This window comes from Mustelus asterias, chromosome 22 (assembly GCF_964213995.1).
Source record: "Mustelus asterias chromosome 22, sMusAst1.hap1.1, whole genome shotgun sequence".
In the NCBI taxonomy this organism is placed as follows: Eukaryota; Metazoa; Chordata; class Chondrichthyes; order Carcharhiniformes; family Triakidae; genus Mustelus; species Mustelus asterias.
The window spans coordinates 21,302,153-21,324,985 of record NC_135822.1 but is presented as its reverse complement, the minus strand read 5'-3'; the positions used below and the strand labels follow the sequence as shown (position 1 = coordinate 21,324,985).

The 22,833-nt window shown below is 42.6% G+C and overlaps 2 protein-coding genes across 4 annotated transcripts; both read right to left on the bottom strand.

Annotated features, from left to right (window-relative positions):
- Positions 1–68: 68 nt before the first annotated feature.
- On the bottom strand, positions 69–5,867 carry akr7a3 (aldo-keto reductase family 7, member A3 (aflatoxin aldehyde reductase)). 2 transcript variants are annotated; one of them, XM_078238872.1, is made up of 7 exons: positions 5,543–5,867; positions 4,308–4,495; positions 3,653–3,757; positions 1,425–1,521; positions 1,219–1,318; positions 947–1,076; positions 69–695 (listed from the first exon to the last, which is right to left on the bottom strand). In XM_078238872.1, the coding sequence occupies exons 1-7, from the start codon at positions 5,802–5,804 to the stop codon at positions 534–536; spliced, it is 1,044 nt and encodes a 347-aa protein (XP_078094998.1). In that variant the 5' UTR covers positions 5,805–5,867; the 3' UTR covers positions 69–533. The 2 variants fall into 2 exon arrangements, with proteins under 2 accessions (XP_078094998.1, XP_078094999.1); XM_078238873.1 differs by having other exon boundaries at positions 4,308–4,490; positions 5,543–5,775.
- A 1,915-nt stretch (positions 5,868–7,782) lies between these two features.
- mad2l2 (mitotic arrest deficient 2 like 2) lies at positions 7,783–20,146 on the bottom strand. 2 transcript variants are annotated; one of them, XM_078238875.1, is made up of 9 exons: positions 19,938–20,146; positions 19,419–19,470; positions 18,808–18,926; positions 18,523–18,594; positions 14,718–14,818; positions 12,552–12,646; positions 11,470–11,543; positions 10,576–10,668; positions 7,783–10,200 (listed from the first exon to the last, which is right to left on the bottom strand). In XM_078238875.1, the coding sequence occupies exons 2-9, from the start codon at positions 19,456–19,458 to the stop codon at positions 10,159–10,161; spliced, it is 636 nt and encodes a 211-aa protein (XP_078095001.1). In that variant the 5' UTR covers positions 19,459–19,470; positions 19,938–20,146; the 3' UTR covers positions 7,783–10,158. The 2 variants fall into 2 exon arrangements, with proteins under 2 accessions (XP_078095001.1, XP_078095002.1); XM_078238876.1 differs by having other exon boundaries at positions 7,822–10,200; positions 20,048–20,125.
- Positions 20,147–22,833: the final 2,687 nt, after the last annotated feature.

Below are 22,833 nucleotides of genomic sequence, written 5' to 3'. Positions count from 1 at the left end.
ATTCATCTGATTTCAGGTGAATCCGCCCGTGTGTGATGCAGTGGATGAATCAAGCACTAACAAATGTATAAATGCTCAATTAGTCTTGGTTTTAATTCTCCATTGGAGACAGATTTGAAACAAATATTTTGTACTTTCAGTAACAGCTTTGATCCTGTTTACAGTTTGTGCTGACAGTTCAATTCCTAGCTGTTGTGGGATTGCAGTAAATGAAAAAAGTCTTCAGTTCAATCTTATTGCTCTCACTGGTGTTTGTCCTAGAGGCTGGTCCTCTGCCCGATTCCTTATTGCAGAACATTTAACTCAAGCTATCTATATCTGTGAATAATTTCCCATTGCAGTTTAGCATCTTGCCATCTGGATTACGAGCAGCTGATCTATCCAAACAATCAGTTACATGAATCATTTCATCCGTTTCCAAACACATTAACTAATAACTTTTTGCCAAACATGGTTCTAAGAATGTAGGGTAATTATTAAATTCATTATTTCAGTGTGCATATTTTCAGACGCCTTTCTTATCGAGATCTGTCCTATCGAAAATAATTTGGACAATCATGTGCCACCAGGTTCCAACCTTCATTAAAGGCATTGACCACAGCTGGGGCAAGTGGCCCTTCCTCAGATGCAGCCAGGTTCAGCTGAAGTTGTTCCATTGATGACATGCCAATTATAACTCCGTCACCAAGATCACCCTGGAGAAAACAAACAAGACATTAGCATTGTACTCATTTATTGTAGGTGAACAAGCCTGTATCTGGAGAATGAGTAGGCTGAGGATTATGTAAAAAAGGTGGTGAATGAGAAGACTAGGCTTCAGCCTGTAAACAATTCTCAAACTACTCAGTGGAAATCATCGACACACTATATTTTTCACCATGTAGGTCACCACCTCGACGGGCTGTAATTTATGACATTAATAACAACATTGTGGAATCTGCCATACCTGGAGTTTGGAGTGATGATACATCCATCTTAGTGCTGCTGCTGTCAGGCTTGGCTTTTCACAACTGTAAGCTGCATCTATTGCTTTCTTCACAAGATCTAAAGCTCTGAAATGATGTTCTTTCCAATACCTGAATCAGTGAGAATAATAGAAAATACGAAGCTTAGAAATTACTGGAAACCAGTGGGGAATTCAGGTGCCAAACAACTCATTGTTGCAATAGGGAAGGGTTAGGACATGAAGCCCAAGCCGTGAACAGTTGGTGAACTCACCTGTTTCTGTAAGCTTCAGCCCAGCTGTTTCCAAAGAAGCGGCCAGTGGGCTGTTTCTCATCTTTGTCTTCAAAATGATATTTGCCAGTTAGTAGCCCACCTGCAGCAATGAGATGCACATTATATAAACTGTATTCCTCAGGACAAATTTAGTAAGAATGATTGCCATCATTCTGACATCATCCACTTCTGGGATGATACTGTACCTGCAAGTGGATTGTAGGCGTAAAATCTCATTCCAAAATGGCGGAGACAAGGTAAGAGTTCTGTCTCCACTTGCCGGGTGGTGGCATTATACATTCCCTACAAACAGAAATAAATTATTCCAGAACAAATTGTCTGTATGTGGAAAAGACATGTCCGACTGGAAAAAATGGACATCAACTACAATCCACGGCACCCCAGTATTTAGCTTTCTGATCAACAAATAGCAACCATATAGTGCCTTTTACAACCACCAGACATCTCACTTTTAAGGTGTAGTCACTGTTGTAATGTAGGAAATGTGATAATGACCAGATAACTTTATTTTTGGTGACGTTGATTGTGGTGTAAGAATAGGCCAGGACAGTAGGGATAACTCCACAGTGCCACTTGACAGAACAGAGGGGGCGAGTCTCAGTTTAATTTCTCATCTGAAAGATAACACCTTTAAGTGGAAAAACATTCAAGTGTTAGGGTCCTAGATCAGAATCCCAAGTTATATTAGGAAGTCAGACTATACCCTATTTTGACATAAATGTGAAGTACGTCACTCCAAGACTGATTCCACTGAAAAAATAGGGATCTTCTTTTAATAAGACAAACTTTATTTAATAACACAGTTTAAACATAATTCGAACAAATGAAGCAGCTTGACTGTTAACAATTGAACAATATTTAAAAATGAATGGAAGCAACTTTACTTTCTAGCTTATAACTTTTTCCAAATAACCAATATTCCTCTTATTATATGCCATTAAATATAGTTAGCAACTATAAATATTCTTGCTATAAATTGTATTAACAATCTTGAAGCTTTCAGAGAGATTTTGTGGCGAGAGTGTTCTCAGGAACCGCCTGCACATGCTTGACTCCAGCAGAGCTGTGGTCCAAACACTGCAAAAAAAAGTTCCTTTCTTTGCAGACAGTTCTTTACATTATCACATGACCCTGTCAATCAACCTCCCAAGGGATCTTTTGGTATAAGCAAAAGCCTACCAGCTCTATCAAAGTAACACATTCTTTGCTGAAAATTAGTAATTAACTTGCTTTTACACCCTTGAGCGAAATACTTTCCAAACACACCTGCAGAATAAATCTGAAATTTTAAACAGTCCCCTTAAAGAAAAAAAATACATAATATATATTGTATCATCACACAAGACATTTCACAGAAACATATTTGGACAAAACTTAACACTGAGCCAATAAAGAAGATATTAGAACAAGAGGTTAAAGGTTTGGTCAAAGTTGACAGTTTTAAAGAAAGGTTTAAGGAAATTGAGAGAAAAGAGGATCATGGACAGAATTCAAATTGCTGAAGAAATGCATGTCAAATGGTGGAGTCAAAGGAGTGGCACTAGAAGACAAAGTTCTCCAGCACTGGCAATGATCCAGTCCAATATATGTTGGAATGTGATTTTTCCACCATGGGAGGAGAATCACTCACAAAGATCACATCTTAGCCTCCAAAGGACAGTGTCCAAATTTTTATAACTTTAATAAAAGCAGCTGATTTTAAAAATTCTTTCCAGGGATGTGGGCGTCACTGGCTAAGCCAGTGATTACTGCCCATTTCTAATTGAACTTGAGAAGATGGTATTGAGCCACTTTCTTGAACTTCCATGTCATGCAAGTACACCAACAATGCTCATAGCAGTTGAACAAAATAAAGCATGTCTTTCCATACCAACCAAGTAAACGAACTCAAATTAACTTAGGGACAAATTCAATACACAAAACCTGACACTGAATCACATAAGGTGATGTTAGGGCATGTAACCAAAACCTTGTACAAAGAGGTAGGTTTTAAGCATCTTATAGGAGGAAAGAGAGGTAAAGGGGATGCTCAGGAAACCAGAAATGGTTGACTGCATACATTTTGGAGTGAGATAGGGGAGGATGAAATTACAGAGACAAAGGGTGCAAGGCAGTGGTAAATTTTGTAAACAAGAATGAGAATTTAAAAATCGAGGCAAGGCTTAACCTGAAGCCAATGTAGGTCAGTGGGCAGTGTTAATAGGTGAATGGGACTTGGTGTGAGTTAGGGCATGGGCAGCAGAGTTTTGGGTGACATGTTTAGAGACAGTAGAACATATGTTGTCAAACATGTTGTCATTCATCAAAAAAGTAAAATTCTAATTAATCTACGGATACAAGGAAAAACATCAAATGTGCATAGAAACGAAAAGTGAAGCTCCAGCAAGTTGGATGTTGCCAATCTTTGACATACCTGATAGATGGTGGGAAGGACCCAGTTTTTATATTTACAGATCGAATAGACTTCTGCCACCTCCCATGAAGCGTAGTTTGAGAGGCCAAGTTCTTTAAACTTCCCCTAAAAGGAAATCCACATAAAAAATGGCTTTTTAACAGCAGCAAGAACATCTAAACACCAACAGCATCATGAATGGAATGGAAACCCTGCCCTCACCACAAATAAAGACATGCAAAGATTTGGCATCGGATCATCTCAGAAACTGCTCATAGCATTTTCTATGCAGTGCATCATTCTAAAGGGCATGATTATTTTACACCTTTCTCACAAGACACGATGATATAAATATTTTACTTGTGTTTGAAAAAGGAATGCTGGTCATGACCCTGGCAGAACTCCTCGCTCTTCTTCATAAATCTTGATGGGATCTTTAACATCTGCTGAGTGATATAGATAGGATGAGTAGCCAACTTCAGATCCTGTCTAAGAAAAGCACTTCCAACACTCCCACGCTCTCTCATATTGCACCACTCAATGTGCTATGACAAATGGGATTTCATCAAGATGGCAGACATGACGAGCCAAATAGCTCTCACCGTCCAATCCAGGATTCTTGGTCTGCTTTGCATGCCCTCAGTCTCAGTGTTAAATTCTAATATCCACATCATACCTGTTGGTAAAGCTCCTGACAGGCAGCCAGCGTTTCTTCAACTGGTGTCTCGTGGTCTGGTGCATGAAGGTATAGGATCTCAACACTCTCCCTTTGCAGACGTTCCAACGAAGTATTCAACTGACATCGGATACTCTCCGTTTTCAACGTCTTCCCTTCCCACGGGTTCACTTTGGTTGCAATCTTTACTTTAATATACAGAAAGAAACACGAATCAGTGCAAAAACAGGAAAAAACAAGATACAAGGAGAAAGAGAGATGACCTCACTGACACAAACAAGATTCTGAAGGGGCTTGGCAGGGCAAGTAAGCTCAATGCAAATTCAAGGAATGGCATTTATTACCTTTTGACTCAGTACTCTACAACCTTCTGGATTCAACATCCAGCTCAAAAATTTTACATCTTAATCTTGCCTTCATCTTGTTCTATATGTTTTCTTCCCTTTTTTGTTTGACTGGGTTGGTCTTGTCTATTTTCCCCTTCATGTTGTATTCAGATGGCTGCTTTATAGCTTCTCATCCCTCATGTAGACACAACCTTAATTTTTGTACTATACCTATTAGTCTTTGACTAGCATCATGAAATGTTTTAGTTCTACTGAAGGGTAATCTCTCTAACTGCAAGGTTAACAGTTTGTCTCCACAGATGCTGCCCACAGTAAGAAGTTTAACAACACCAGGTTAAAGTCCAACAGGTTTATTTTGTAGCAAATGCCACTAGCTTTCGGAGCGCTGCTCCTTCGTCAGGTGGAGTGGAGAAATGCTCACAAACTGGGCACACAGAGACATGAACTCAATTTACAGAATAATGATTGGAATGCAGTCTTTACAGATAATCAAGTCTTCAAGGTACAAACAATGTGAGTGGAGAGAGCATTAAGCACCGGTGTTGTTAAACCTCTTACTGTGTTTATCCCAGTCCAACGCCAGCATCTCCACATCATGACTGCTGAGTATTCCCAGCGTTTGTTTGTTTTTAGTTCTGATGTTTCCCCTGGCGGCAACATCTACAACACAGGCCTTGATCATTTAGGGCAGACGAGAGTCCACTGGGGTTGTAGAAGCTCCTTCGTTGAGAGTATTTAAAACCAAAATAGGCCGATTTTGGAGTCTCGGGGAATGAAGGGACAAGTGGGGAACTGAGGTGGAACATCGCCCGTGATGGGCGAGCGCAGCAGCCTGGAGGAGCCGGATTATTTACTCCAGCTCCCCAGGGCCTGGGCTATCCGGCTGACCTTTCTGTCCGAGTCCCATCGAGCCCATGATCTGCTCCGAGCGCCCGTCCGCGTACATGTACGCGCCGTCCAGCTCGTCGTGCCCATGTTCCGTGAACGCGGACACCATTGCCGCGCTCAGTTCGGCATCCACACGTCGCCCAAACTCCATGGTTCCGAGAGCGGTCCGGGGCCGCGGCGACGCTGAACTGGACATCATGCTAGAAACTACAAGCTGCCACCACCCTGACACTGAACGCAAGCAGACAGCAGCACTCAACATGGCGTCCGGGGCGGAGCCGAGCAGAGTCCGGGTGGTCTACGTCACCAAACCCCGCCCCTCCCAGAAGGGTTCTAAACCCCGCCCCCTCCGGTAAACGTCACAAATCCCCGCCCCCTCCGGTAGACGTCACAAATCCCCGCCCCCTTCGGTAGATGTCACCAATCCCCGCCCCCTCCAGGTAGCATTTCCCAACCATAATTTCTGCTGTGCTGGATGGAGGGTGAAGCAATTTGCATTTATGTAGCATCTTTAACTTTGCTAAAATATCCCTGGGAAGAGGAACATGGTTAGCACTGCTGCTTCACAGCTCCAGGGACCTGGGTTCGATTCCCGGCTTGGGTCACTGTCTGTGTGGAGTTTGTACGTTCTCCCCGTGTCAGCGTGGGTTTCCTCCCACAGTCCAAAGATGTGCGGGTTAGGTTGATTGGCTATGCTAAAAAAATTGCCCCTTAGTGTCCTGAGGGGCGTAGGTTAGAGGGATTAGTGGGTGAATATGTAGGGATATGGCGGTAGGGCCTGGGTGGGATTGTGGTCGGTGCAGACTCGATGGGCCGAATGGCCTCTTTCTGTACTGTAGGGATTCTATGAAGAGGAACAGTGGTTAGGAACGCTGCTGCCTCACAGCGCCAGAGACCCGGGTTCAATTCCAGCCTCGGGTCACTGTCTATGCGGAGTCTGCACGTCCTCCCCGTGTCTGCATGGGTTTCCTGTCACAGTCCAAAGATGTGTAGGTTACGTGAATCAGCCGTGGGAAACGTGGGGAGGGAGGCCTGGGTCAGCGGTTCTGTCGGAGAGTCAGTGCATACATGACGGGCCAAATGGCCTCTTATGTACGGTCAGGAATTTATGATTCTATGGAGCATTATCAAACAGCACTTGACACCTAGACACAAGGAAATATGAAAATAAATGCAAACTTAAAAACAGAAATTGATCAATAAACTCAGCAGGTCTGGTAGCATCTGGAGAGAGAAACAGAGTTAACATTTTGAGACTTTATGACTTCTTCATAGCTGAAAAGGGATAAAACGTGACAGATCATTAGTTGGAAAAGGGGAATAGAGCAGGTCAGGATAGGTGGCAGCCAAGATGAGTTTCAAGAAACATTAAGGTTGGTGATAAAGGAAGTGGTTTTAAGAAGCATTTTAAAGGACAGAGAAATACAGAGTAATATAGTGACAGGATTCCATAACTTTAAAAGTTTATTTGTCACAAGGTTTACATTAACACTGCAATGAAATTACTGTGAAATTTCCCTAGTCGCCACAATTCGGCACCAATTCAGGTCAATGCACCTAACCAGCACGTCTTTCAAACTGTGGGGAGGAAACCCAGGCAGACACGGGGAGAACGTGTAAACTCCACACAGACAGTGACCCAAGCCAGGAATCGAACCCAGGTCCCTGGTGCTGTGAGGCAGCAGTGCTAACCACTGTGGCACCGGAGGGCTGGATAATGAGATAGCATGGCTGCTATTGGTGGTGGATTGTTTAAAATCAGAGTTGGAGAACAGAGATCTGAATGGACAGCTGGGCTGAAGGAGATAGAGAGGGATGAAGCCATATAGGGATTGGAAAGCAAGATTTTTAAATCCAGGGAATACCAGAGTCAATATAAGTGTGCAAGTACATGGAAAGTCATTGGTGAAGTAGCTAAAGATGAGTATATCTCTAAAAGACAAAACTTCCACATTTCCAGACAAGCAATCATAGACAATATGAGGCAAGATACAAGAAAAACTATCAAGCAATCCGAGAGAAATATAAAAAGCAACAAAAGGACTGAAGAAAATATTAAGAGCTTCAAAATTGTAAAACAAAAAACTTTTCAGGAGTATACAATTAAGAAAAAGCAGCAATATAGGTCCATTATAGAGAGTGTTATAAACCTAGTCAGAAACTCCGAGGTGTTTTGTGGAGTCAGTCTAGATCGTGAGTTTTGCACTTTGAATTTTGGCACGGGTAAGCATAAGATGTTTCACTCCAGGTATGATTCAAATGATCCACTAGGAGCTTTTATCAAACAAAGTTTATTTAAGAATACAGTTAACATACAAGACAATTAACAATACCTTTTACTAATTACAAACAAGAAAAGAAAACATGATATTGTATAAACCTTAACAGCTACAAATACTGGTCCAACACATACACCCCAGTTTTGGTTTAGCACAGAAAATATGTATGCTCATGTGATGCTGGATCTTGCAGCTTTGCAACCCCTGCTGTCAATCAGTCCTTTGGATAGAGAATTGAAACGGACTTCCCAGTCCTGGAGTTTCAGCAAACTGAGATAGAGCCACTGCTTGTCTCTAGTTTCTAGCCAGCAAACGAACGACAGCAGAATTTCACTCCACAGAGAGAGAGGCACAAGAAAGACTGCTTTCCAGTCTGCAGTCCAAACAGCTTCTAACAAACAGAAACTAAAACCCTTATTAAAAAACTGTCCCAAGGTACCACCTGACCTATCAGGCTCCACCCAACACTTCAAAAAGGGTCATAAAACTCCAGGACACTACATTAGGCCAAATTAAAAATAATTGAAAGGCCCATCAAATCATTTAAGCAGCAATAAAAGAACATCTAGTTGTTAGGCAACTCGGTGCCACAATGAAAAAAAAAAGAGCTGCTCATGACGGAAAATACCTTTCTTAAAAGGCACAGTCGCGCCACAACAGGCAAAGCAAAACAAAATAAATTACAGGAGGAAGTTATGGATTTAATACAAGTAACAATGTCAGAATGGAGAAAATAAAGTTTAAACTAAATAAATCCCCAAGACATGATGGTTTTGATTCCACTGAAGTAAAAGGTAAGGAATTGAATAATATTTCAAAGTTCTGTAGCTATGGAAATGTGCTGTTAGATTGAAGATATGTTTGTAACTATAGAGAGAGAGAGAAACCAGACAACTTAACAGTCCTGTCAGTTTAAGCTCAGTTGTGGGAAGCTATTAGAATTTGTCATTAGGGACAGTGCCCAAGAACTTGAGCAGAGCAGAGAGCCAACAAAGATTTGTCATGTGTGATTAATTTACTTGAATGCTTTGAGAGGAGGTTGCTAACAAAGATAGGTAAAGGAATCAACAAACACTATCCAAATTAACACCCGGAAGGCATTTGCAACTGTTGCACAGAAGAAATCATCAAAACTACAAATGCACAGAATTGGACTGGAAATTGGCGATGGTGGGGATAAAAGTATCCGGGTGGCAGGAGCGATATGCTCTGGAATGTTATGGGGGCCTCAACTTAGTTGAAAAAAAGAGAGTTATATATGCGAGGTGACACCAAGTGAGTAGAGACAGTTTAGTCCAGATAGAAGTAGGAAATTGCAAAGAGAAATAGGGAGTTCAAGTGAGTAGGTAGTACTATGGCAAATTAATTCAATGTGGGCTAGTAAAAGTCATCCACTTTGCACTCAAGATAAATCAGGGTATTTTCTGGGGACCATTCTGTGAAATTCTCTCCCCAAACTCCTCTACCTCTCCATCCTCATTTAAAATTCTTTTTAAGATCCACTTCTTGGACTAAGTTTTTGATCGTCTCTCCAAACATCTCCATCTCTAGTTCAGCATCTATTTGTGCTTTATTATGCTTCTGTGAAACACCTTGAGCAATTTCCCTACACCACCAAGAGAAAGAAGGAAGAGGACTTGAAAATGCGCTTTTATAAAGGCTGCTAATAGATTTCGCACGGTTTAGTTCGTATTTAAATACTTTATTTTCTGCATTTTAGAAAAAGTACAAAGAAACAATACACAAACATCACACAGATTTCTGTTTTTAATTTTCAAAATATTCTTCTGCTCAGCCAGTTCCTTCCATCTAGCAATGCTGTACAAACCAAGGCTTCAAGCCCTCTCCAGGGCACCACAACTAGTCTCAGGTCTGCTCCCTCCTGTCTTGTGAAAGCCAGAACCTTGCACCCCATTGACTAATTCATTATGGAGGCTGGGAGAAAACGGCTGGGATGGCTGCAGAATCTAGATAAGCATGATGCATTTGTACAATGCTGTATAATTGCTCTACAGTCTGTTCAGAGAAAGTCTGACCACCAAGTTAAAAAGCATTGCCTAATCATGCTGGAGATAGGCTATTTCCAAGCCCAACCTAGAACTATAAAATTACACCAAATTTCACCTCATCCTCAGCACAATGCAATATGCATGGTCAAACCACAGGTACAAGAGGGTAAAACCCAAAAGGTACCAATTCAGAATTTGATCCCTGCTCATGTTTCACCTTACAACAAGTTTGAAACTTCTCTTAAACCCCAAAAGTCAGTTCAATGATGAAATATACCCAATGCCTTGGGATCTGTTTCATTTGGCATTGTGGCCATCTGATGTACAATCAGAATGTTTTCTGAGCTCTCTCCTCAACATACAACTGCATCTGAAAAAAAAGTTTTTTAAAAACATGAATTAAGTGCAAATCTGTGTATACAGTGGACTATAGCACAGCTGAATACATCAGTTTATAGGGGTCAGTGTTATCATGTTCTTCTGATATAATCTATGAAGCAGCAGCTACAATAAACTGAGGTAATTCTTCAACCGCACGCATTTGGTAGCCAACAGTTTCAGAAGTTCATAGAAAACAAACTAGATGATCCTTCATGTGGTATTTTCAACAAATGGCCTCACTTGCTGCCCAAAGCTACCACCCAAATTGTTTCATAAACATCTAACAACTTTACAATCAAAGCTCATGAGCTACTGCACAAGAAACTCAAACAAAACACAAGACACCCCTTGCTAGAATTGTTACCTTTAAGATATCTGATGTCATAGTTTTTAGTGGGATTAACCGTGGCTCCCGCATGTTCACTTCCTGTTCATCAGCATGGATCCACGGGAAGTCCTACACGGGGAATAGGCAAACAAAATGGTGAAGATGAAAAACAGCATTAATTAAGTCTTTATTGTGTATTTGTTCTCAGAGTTGAGGAATGTGTTTATGCCTAGTTGCCCAAGGCAGTGGTAGTGGATCTTTTCCTTGAATTGCTGCAGTCCTTTATGGTGATAGCGCTCCCAGAATGGTGATGGATAGCGACCTTCAGGATATCGATCCAGTGACAAAATGGGAACGACAATATATATCCAAGTCAGGTAAGCATATGACTTGAGGGAAACTCGCAGGTGACATTGTCCCACATGATGTTGCTGCTCATAATCTTTTAGTGTAGGTTGTTGGATTGGAAGTGTTGAAACAAACTTTACATTAGTGATGAAGATGGTGGATACTGAATCGAGTGGGTGGTGTTTCGAGGGGGATGTTGCATCTACCCCATCAAAGTAAATGGAGAGAATTCTGTCACAATCCTTAATTGAGCCTTCTGGATGACAAGGAGGCTATGAAGGGCCAGGTGGTGAATCCTTAGGCCTGGCCTTAGTGATGATATTGCCAATTCAGTTAAGCTAATGGTCAATGTTGTTGATGCTGACAACCTGGAAGGTCTAAAGGAGATTACTGGATATTTATGGAGTTTTCACCTTCCAAAGGTTGCCCGAATGTCTAACGCCATTCCCAACTAGATTTGGTGAACAGAACTTTTCTCTGATCCAATGACTGGAGACATGTATAACGTTAACCTACACAATTATCGATGCATTGCATACCACAGACTTTAGCCCCCTACGTCAACCCAGATGGTCTACTCACCTTAATCACCTGAATTTTCTCCATGTTTCGAGTGGCAACATCTCGAGTATGAACCAATACGGTAAAGGTACAGCCTAGAAATAAATAGCACAATTCTAATGCATACAAAGGAAGAAAACTCAGGCGCAATTTATCCCAGCTCCTGCATTAAGCATCGCTTTGTAAATTTCTAAAGTCATGCTCCCTCAATCACCCGACAACTAGTCCACAGAGCCCTGCAGACCTAGAAAGTCACAAGCTCAATTGCCAGTCTGCATCTGGGGAAACAGTTAGGGCTAAAAGTGCTTCAGTGATATATTGAGGGTGTTACATGGTCAGAGGTTTGGTGCAATGGATGAACCATTAAACTGCCTGCCTATCCAAGAGCAAGTAAGTAATCAAACCTATGGCACTACTCACAGAAGAACAAGTTGCTCTCCTGGAATTATGGAAACAATACTAAGAAAAACAAATAATCTAGTTATTTATTTGCTTGATGCATTACTGTGTTATACATGTATTAGCCATACATTTGTCTACTGAAGAGTAAGATTTCAAAGAATCCATATATTTGTTGTGAAGGACTTTATTTCATGCTTTCAGGTCCTAGGAATGGCCTAAAGTTATTTTTGTCTCGGGATTAAAAAAAGAGACAGTGTTGACAATGACATTCAGCTATGATATTACTCAGTCAAATGGGTTGACAATGATCACTATCCAGGCTTGAAAATCAAGAATAGCAGGTTTGAGTGTACTTTCAAAAAACAGATAAAAAACACCGAAGGAAATATGCAACATCCATAAACATCAAGAGGAAAAAACATAGGTGAACAATTCGGGCTGAGAATCAGCAAACTGTTCCACCGTGTTCTACAGATTCTGAAGAGGAACTGATGCCTATGAAACCATAACCCCGAAGGAGTAGTTACCTTCAATAGAGATGGGGAGAAAGTAGCAGAGAAAAGTTGCTGTTCCAGAGAAGAGCATAAAGAACAGTCAGATTGCATCCAGTCAGTTTTTCCCTGGATGCCTAGCAGAAGAAAGCAAAATTCACAAGTGCCATGACTGTGGGCCCAACAAACACAATCGTAACCAAAATTTACCTGGGGGGTTGCTGTCAAGAATCGCATCACAAACACTGATCTTCAAGATTGATGCTCGAAGCAGCTGCTCAACATGGGAGAGAAGCGAGTCAGAGCTGTAAAAATAATAAGGAAGGTTAATAGATCTCACAGGAAAATCCAACCAATACAAGTGCCCTTATCTACCCTTTCCTCCCGTTTACACCACTTCTGAAGGCACTGGATCTTCCTGGATGTTGCTCAACTGGCCTTTGGTATTCAGTGATGGACAGTCTTTAAATGTTGGTCTCAATGTTTATTTGACCATGGAATTAACACAAATATGTATGATCCTGACCTCACCTGTATAATTCTATGAACCATAGAGAAAATGCCTATACACATTCCCATGCTCCTCTGATCCTCTTCGCTCCTCACCTTTTTTTGCAGAGGATCCCAGGCTGCTCTATCATCCACTCTTATGATGTCAGCCTCGGGAACAAGCCAATCTGTTTCAATATTAGAGCAAGCTCACATACATTGGGTTAAAATGGAATATCAGCATACTGGGAGTTGAGAACAGTGAGAAAGAGTCAGAAATAAAAAGGCAGTTGCAATTTTTCAAACTGTTTATGATCAATGCCTCAGGAGATCAGTTAGCTAAGTTTGTCAAACTCCTCAGAATTGTAGGCGGGTCTATCAATGTCTGGGGGAGGGAAAACAGTCTTGCATTTGGTGATGTGAGGGGGGGGGGGGGGGGGGCAACTAGGGGAAAATCATTCATCACAACAGAATGCTGCACCCTCCCTTTTGCCCTGCTTTACTTTGCGAGTTGCTGGGCCTGTTATATACTTTGTCAGAATCTTCCATTCAAATTTTCAAACTGAGATCCATATATTTTTGGGTGTTAAGGACATCAAGGGATTGGATGGGAAAATGGAGTAAATGTAGAAATTCAGGCATGACCTTACAGAATGGCAGATCTGGCTGAAAGGGCTATCTGACCTACTCCTACTAATGTTCGTATGGTGTGCAATTTCCCAGTAAAGTTTTGATTCCTTTTCAATGCTGTGTGTATAACAAAGTAGCTTAGGAGGTTAAATACTGTGTGTGTAACAAAAAAAGTCAAATGTTAGTTGCTGTGTGTATAAGGAAGTAAAATCAGAGGTTAAATACTTTGTGAATAACGAAATTGATGCCTGGTGTGCTACAAAATAGTAGCGTTTGATACTTCTGTGGTAAGTTGGGTAGAGTACAATAAAGGAGATTTGTTGTACAATAATTTGAGAGCCTGTGTCTTTATCCACAGTATCAATTGATCCAAGTTAGAAAACAACACATTCATAATCCAGCCTTTCCACGAGTGCATTTTCTGACCCAGCCAAGTTAATATGGATCTGCCCTGAATGCGTTCATTATACCTACTGATCTCAGAATTTTTCATGGGATTGCCTGCTTCAGTGTAGCAGTGCAGGGAGCAGGATGGGGGTTACAATATTTAGAATCATGATAAAAGGAATACCTAACAATGGTATTAAAAAATGTTCGGTTTGAAACAAAGGATTAAATCAGCCCTACTCCAAGTTTAATTGTAACAATTTCAGGAATCTGATCAATCCTTTGGTTACGTAGTCAGTAAAGTAAAGTCACCATAGTCCCAGATGACCATAGGCTGTGACTGGTGGTGATTTAACCTGAGGAACACTACACCTCAGGCAAGGAACAAGGTTGAGAAGGCGGTGCCTTCATGAATAACCTCATCCGGTACAGGAATTGAACCCACATTGTTGGCGTTGCTCTGCATCATTATAAGTTCATAAGATATAGGAGCAGAATTAGGCCATTTGGCCCATCGTGTCTGCTCCACTATTCGATCATGGCTGATTTGCTCCTCATCCCCATTTTCCTGCCTTCACCCCATAACGTTTCAACCCATTACCGATTAAAAATCCATCTAACTCCTCAAATTTACTCACTGTCCCAGCATCCACCACACTTTGGGATGGTGAATTCCACAGATCTACAAGCCTTTGGGAGAAGTAGTTTCTCCTCAACACTGTTTTAAATTTGCTTCCCCTTATCCTAAGACTATGACCTCTCGTCCTAGAAGGCCCCACCAGTGGAATCATTAACCAGCTGTCCAGCCTACTGAGCTAAACCAACCCTTACGTAGGTAGTACAAGAAACAGAATGCTGAAAATGCCTCACCTGACAGATAGTAGAGGAGGCTGGGATATCTCAAAGACAAAGCGCTCCACAGGATGATGCTCCTTGTCCAGGATTACCACCACCATCCGATCCACCTCATTCTAAACAGGGGAAAAGATTGCAGGTCACAGTCCATTTGCAACTCTTCCCAAGCAGCTGATCATCCACATATTAACAGATGTGAACCAAGATTGGCAGACACTTGCAATGGCCCTTCAAGTAACAGTTTCTGCTGATACACAGACAGCAGATGGAGGAAACCGATGCTTTGCTGGATTTCACTGACTTTTCATTAATCTACTTGTTCTCGGGAGGTGGGTGAACACTATCACTTAATGCAGAGTTTGTGATAGGGGTGGCTCTTTCTTAATCTGTAGCATTGATGGTGCTTGCACAATGGCACTAGGTGGGAAATTCCAGGATTTTGGTCCGGCAACATTAGGAACAATAGATCTTCAAATCCAGATGTGTGTGTACTTTAAAGGGATAAAGGGAACTCAGAGGAGATAGGTATCCCAACAGCCTTACTGTTTTTAGTCTTCCTTTGTGGTACAGGTTGCATTGATAGGTAATATCAAGGTAACCTTGGAGAGTTGCCACAGTCTAACAAAAATAAGGGGTGATCCCAAATTCCAGTAGTCAGTTCATTAAGTGAGCTACTCTATGCTGAATCAAATCAAGAGTTTTTGCAATTTCACCCCTCAGAGTAACTACTGAGTTTCCTGACCTGTGTCTTGTAGTTGATGGAGATGCTTTGAGAGGTACTTTGTACCCGAACTGCACGGGGACTAATATCCTGGCGGGGAGATTTGCTAGAGCCACTCGGGAGGGTTTAAACTAGTTTTGATAGGGGGGAGTGAGACCCAAAGCAGTAGGGAGACAGAAGAGAAGGTTGAGGACAGCACAGAAGTTAGAGAGAGTACATTAAATAGTAAAGACAGTGTCAGTAATCCGAGTACTAGACAGGTCAGGCAAAGCAGGACAGAGAGCAAGGGAAGTCTAGATTAAACTGCATTTATTTCAATGCAAGAGGCCCGATGGGCAAGGCAGATAAACTCAGGGCATAGATGGGTGCATGGGACTGGGATTTATAGCTATTACTGAAACACGGCTAAGGGAGGGACAGGCAATTCAATATACAGATGCTATAAGAAAGAGAACAGGAGGTAAGAGAGGAGAGGAATTTGCATTTTTGATTTGGGACAACATCACGGCAGTACTGAGAGAGGATATATTCAAAGATTCGCCCACTGACTCTATATGGGTAGAACTGAGAAATAAGGGGGAGATCACTTTGATAGGATTGTACTGACTGATACCTATTGATAGGCCCCCAAATAGTCAGCAGGAAATTGAGGAGCAAACATGTAAGGAGATTACAGATAGCTCCAAGAAAAATAAGGTGGTAATAGTAGGAGACTAACTTTCTCAACATTGATGGGACAGCCATAGCATTAGGGGCTTGGAGGGAGAGAAATTTGTTGAGTGTATTCAGGAGGAAGTTCTCATTCAGTATGTGGATGGCCCGACCAGAGAGGGGGCAATATTTGACCTCCTCTTGGGAAATAAGGAAGGGCAGATGACAGAAGGGTTAGTGAGGGATCACTTTGGGACCATAATTCCATTAGTTTTAATATAGCTATGGAGAATGATAGGTCTGGCCCAAAAGTTAAAATTCTAAATTGGGGTAAGGCCAATTTTGATGGTAATAGACAGGAACTTTCAAAGGTTGATTGGAGAAGTATGTTGGCAGGCAAAGGAATGTCTGGTAAGTGGGTGGCTTTCAAAAGTGTGTTAACCAGGGTTCAGGGTAAGCACATTCCTTTCACAGTGAAGGGCAAAGCTGGTAGAAGTAGGGAACCCTGGATGACTCAGGATATTAAGGTCCTGGTCAAATAGAAGAAGGAGGCATATGACATGCATAGGCAGCTGGGATCAAGTGGATCCCTTTAAGAGTATAGAGGGTGTCGGAGTAAAGATGAGAGAGAAATCAGGAGGGCAAAAACAGGACATGAGATTGCTTTGGCAGATAAGGCAAAGGAGAATCCAAAGAGCTTTTACAAATACAAAGGGCAAAAGAGTAACTAGGGAGAAAGATCACCAAGGTCATCTATGGACGGATCCACAAGAGATCCTAAATGAATATTTCTCATCAATATTTACTTTTGAGAAAGGCATGGATATTAGGGAACTTAGGGAAATAAAGTGATGTCTTGAGGAGTGTATATGTTACAGAGAAGGTGGTGCTAGAAGTCTTAAAACATATTAAGGTAGACAAATCCCAGGACCTAATGAAGTGTACCCTAGGACATTGTGGGAGACTAGGGAGGAAATTGCAGGTTCCCTAGCAGAGATATTTGAATCATCAACAGCCACAGATGAGGTGCCTGTAAAGTAAAAGTTTAAAGTTTATTTATTAGTCACAAGTAAGGCTTACATTAACACTGCAATGAAGTTACTGTGAAATTCCCCTAGTCGCCACATTCAGACGCCTGTTCGGGCACCTAACCAGCATGTCCTTCAGAATGTGGGAGGAAACTGGAGCAAACCCACGCAGAGAACGTGCAAACTCCACACAGTGACCCAAGCCGGGAATCGAACCCAGATCCCTGGTGCTGTGAAGCAGCAGTGCTAACCACTGTGCTACCGTGCCACCCCATTGGAGGGAGTGGAGGGTGGCAGTGCTGCAGGGAAAAGCCTGGGAACTACAGGCCGGTGAGCCTAACATCTGTAGCAGTAAGTTGTTTGAAGGTATTCTGAGACGGAATCTACAGGCATTTAGAGAGTCAAGGACTGATTAGGGACAGTCAGCATGGTTTTGAGAGTGGAAAATCATGTCTCGCGAATTTGAAGCGGTAACTAAGAAGGTAGATGAGGGCAGTACAGTTGACGTTAGCAAGGCCTTTGACAAGATACCGCATGATAGGTTGTTGCACAAGGTTAAATCTCACAGGATCCAGGTAGTCAACTGGATAGAAAATTAGCTTGACGACAGAAGATGGTTGTAGAGGGTTGTTTTTCAAACCGGAGACCTGTGACCATATAGAAAGATATTGTTAAACTAGAAAGAGTGGAGAAAAGATTTACTAGGATGCTACTGGGACTTAATGGTTTAAGTTATATGAAGAGGCTGGATAGACAGATGTTTTCCCTGCCACAAAAGAGAGACTGAGACAATTATACTTTGTAATCATATTTTAAATATATATTTTATTAGCATGGCGGCACAGTGTTTAGCACTGCTGCCTCACAGCACCAGGGACCCGGGTTTGATTCCTGGTTCAGGTACTGTCTGTGTGGAGTCTGCACGTTCTCCCCGTGTCTGTGTGGGTTTCCTCCGGGTGCTCCGGTTTTCTCCCACAGTCCAAAGATGTGCAGGTTAGGTTGATTCACCATGCTAAATTGTCCCTAATTTTGTGGGGATTAGCAGGGTAAATATGTGGGGTTCCGGGATTACGGTGGGATTGTTGTCGGTGTGGACTCGATGGGTCTCCTTCTGTACTATAGGGATTCTATGATCTATGTCTAATCCTTGAGAATGATAGCATATGTAAGGAGTGAGCAATACTGTGTTTTAAACAAAAGAGGGCAAGTGTGGGAAAGCAACCTTTATTTTTAAACTCAAAAAAGTTTGCTGCTCAAATTATTTAAATTGGGACAATCACGCAAGGTAAAAAAAATACACTAACAAAACACACTGATTAGGGGCATCATGAAAACACAAATTTTGTCCATGACAAAAATCTACATTCATATAAACAGTTGTGCATGATGATGGAAACAGCCAATTAAAAGTTTTCCTCACCTTCTCGATCAGAGGTTTGATGCAGTGCAGTGTGTCCTGGATGTATTGGTTAAGCTCCGGGTGACACGACATCTAAACAAACAGGGTAAACAATGTGTCATTCAGCAAAAAAGTGATTCTCAACTTTATTTAAAGCATAAAATCCCAACGTCAGCTCCATAATAAACAAACTCAAAAATGTCGTGACCAAATGTGTCGTGTGATACAACATTCAGAAAATAAACAATGAACTGCAGATCATTGCTTCAGACTATTAACAAGCTGGAAGCTCATCTTGTGTCTCACCTGGACAGGTACGTTATACTTCTTCCTCTTCTGAAAGATTCCTATTGGATAAACCTCCCGGACATACAGGATCATATGAATAGCCACTTCTAGAAATTCACACAGTACATCCGCAACCACTGGAGAGGCAGAGAGAAGATGAGACCAGTTACACAGCTTGGATGCAAAGACATTGGGACATAACCTGTCGCGTATGCCTGGGTTTCAGGAAAATATAGGGAAGAGAAACAGAATTATAAAAATAGGTTGAACGCTATTGAACCTACACTACACAAAGTATTGTGAGGCAATTGGTAGAGACCTCTACATCCCTGTCAGAGGACTCCAAAATAAATACTGTACCCTAATTTCTGTTTCTAATCATCACCAATAACTCCACCTAAAAGTGACAAAGTGAATAAGAGATCAGGTTCAGTTATGATGTCCCCCACACTGACTTATCCAGTAACTACTAGGGCAAGCTTCAGCAGGCAACCAGTTGCGTCGAACTGTACCCCAACCAATCAGCAGCTTCTGAAGGGAGCAAAAGGAATCAATTGACAAAATAATTTAAAAAATAATTTTACACAGAATATCATTGACTGACAAAGTAAGAATAACAAAAACTGCACCTTGTCCAAAATTGAGATCTTGTCGTGTGAGGGTGGCCATGTCCACGAACACCTGTCGGAGAAACAAAATCATTTGTAATTAATCCAGATGGCAGGGTTAAAAATTGTTTATTCCTTATCCCACCTGCAGATGAACAATATGTAATAAATCATCCCGAGACAATTTGCAGAAGCGTTAAAAAAAAATCTGGCACTGAGCCATGTACAATATTAGGACAGGTGGACAAAAGCTTTATCTGAGGGAATATCTTATAGGAGTAGAGAGCAAGTAACCCGTTTCCATATTTTTCCTTTTGAAATATGTGTAATGATTTTCATTGAGCATTCATCAGATCGAACATGTCAAATTCTATTATTTCAATTTTAGACCAATTAACATGTTGCCACTTTCAGGCAGTGTAGCCCTGTTAACAGGGCCAGTATTGATATGTGGTCCAACACTGGTGCATTGGAAGGTTCAATGAATGTTTGAGCTGCATTTTAGTCAATGAAGCTTGGAGATATTTGTGAAACCCGTGCCTGAGGTAGCAGAGAAACCTCAACCAAGGCCGGCCACCTCGGCTTCCCAGCAGCGAAATCGGGCACCAAGAATACTGGTTATCACCGCCGCCGCCAGCTGTTGAACACACTCTAAATTGACTCCGCCGGCTGCCTCATTGTTCCTCAGCACCCCGCCCTAGGCCGCATCCTGACCTCACCGTGACCCTGCCGTTTCCCGGTCACGCAATGCGCCGTGATGTCACCAGCCTGCGTGCCCGAACGCGCCACAGCGCGCGCTTCAATTTAAACCCAACCGAAATAGAGCGCGAGCAGCGCCACTACTAAACCCGTTTCACCTCTTCCAGCTTTACAACCTCCCCTCTACCCATCCTCACACTCTCCCTTTCATCCCTCCAGCTTCACCTCTTCCATCCTTACATCTTCCTTCCACCCTCATCTCAGCCCCTCTCACACACACACCTCCCACACACCCTCATCTCAGCCCCTCTCACACACACACCTCCCACATACCCTCATCTCAGCCCCTCTCACACACACACACCTCCTACATACCCTCATCTCAGTCCCTCTCACACACACACATCCCACATACCCTCATCTCAGCCCCTCTCACACACACACCTCCCACATACCCTCATCTCAGCCCCTCTCACACACACACACCTCCTACATACCCTCATCTCAGTCCCTCTCACACACACACCTCCCACATACCCTCATCTCAGCCCCTCTCACACACACACCTCCCACACACCTTCATCTCAGTCCCTCTCTCACACACACACCTCCCACACACCTTCATCTCAGCCCCTCTCACACACACACCTCCCACACACCTTCATCTCAGCCCCTCTCACACACACACCTCCCACACACCTTCATCTCAGCCCCTCTCACACACACACCTCCCACACACCTTCATCTCAGCCCCTCTCACACACACACACCGCCCACATACCCTCACCTCAGTCCCTCTCTCACACACACACCTCCCACATACCCTTATCTCAGTCCCTCTCACACACACACCTCTGACATACTCTCATCTCAGTCCCTCTCACACACACACCTCTGACATACCCTCATCTCAGTCCCTCTCTCACACACACACCTCCCACATACCCTTATCTCAGTCCCTCTCACACACACACCTCTGACATACTCTCATCTCAGTCCCTCTCACACACACATACCTCCCACATACCCTTATCTCAGCCCCTCTCACACACACACCTCCCACATACCCTCATCTCAGTCCCTCTCTCACACACACACACCTCCCACATACCCTCATCTCAGTCCCTCTCTCACACACACCTCCCACATACCCTTATCTCAGTCCCTCTCACACACACACACCGCCCACATACCCTCATCTCAGTCCCTCTCTCACACACACACACCTCCCACATACCCTCATCTCAGTCCCTCTCTCACACACACCTCCCACATACCCTTATCTCAGTCCCTCTCACACACACACACCGCCCACATACCCTTATCTCAGTCCCTCTCTCACACACACCTCCCACATACTTTCATCCCTGTCCCCCTCTCTCTCACAACACACACCTCCCACATACCCTCACCTCAGCCCCTCTCTCATACACACTCCTCCCACATACCTTCATCTCAGTCCCCCTCTCACACACACACCTCCCACATATCCTCAGCTCAGTCCCTCTCTCACACACCCCTCTCATATACACTTACCTCATCCTCTCTATCCTCTCACATTTGCCTTACTCCCTCCACCATTATACCCCACCTCACATCCTTCAGTCTCACAGTTCACCTCATTTTCCACTCTTTAACTTCACCCCAAACTGCAGACAGCTATCCAGAGGGATGAAGCAGGGAAGAAACATAAGCTTTTGCCAGATGGAACTTATTTGTTCAGACTTAATATCACACATCCAGCAACTTTCCAGAGGAACTGCACCAATCTGGACAACACACAGTATCAGCGGCATTCATCAGCATAGAACAGGAAGCCATTTGATCCAACACGTTGGCTGGTTGCTAGCGCAATGTAAAAGGATAATACTACCCTCTCTCCCACCTTGCCTCTCTCCCCGTTTATCAATTACCTGTGGTTCAAAAAGTTACCTGACTTTCTTTGAAAATCATTCATTTTTTCATATATTTGTGGTGTGATTGTTGGTTTCTGGTATGCATGATGTACCCTATCTAGACTGAATATGATCTTACTCTGGAACTTGCTTTAAACCAGTTTATTAGCACCATATACAAGATAGGGGTATTCCAACCTTTAGAGAGAGTCTAGCATATGGCTGCTGATGTTACTTACATCATAGCCTACATCATGCATGAGCATAAATAACTATTCAATTAACCCATTGCACAACATCTACCTTCAAGTTTTCTAAAACCTTAACACGAAATTATGTTTTAATTATTTACATTGTATTCCTGTAACTTCCTTTCACTGCTACAGATTCTATCCAACTCTTACTTCTGCTCTTCAGCCCCCTCCCCCCACCCCATGTCACTGATATGAGGGATTCAGTCACCCACAGGTACTTGACTCTTTGGGAAGAGACGTGCAGGCATTCCTCTTTCTCTTGAGTGAAATAAGACAGCAACTTCACAGGAGTGCTGGTAATCAGAGTGTAGATCTTAGGACTGCTGAATTTGGAGGACCACAGATCCTTTTCAAAGAAAGACTAATCCAAGAGAGAAGACTGAAGATCATCAATACTTGAACTCTCTTGAACTTAAAAAATGAGGACTTTGTCAGGAATCTCCAGCTCCCTCAAAGCACTCTGGGGAAAGACCTGAGAAGACAAATGATCACTGCTGAATTGAAGACGAAAAAGATATTGAAGATCTGAGATTCTATCAAATCTGGACAAAGAGAAGAAGAATGACAAACTTCCAAAGGCTTGCAGCA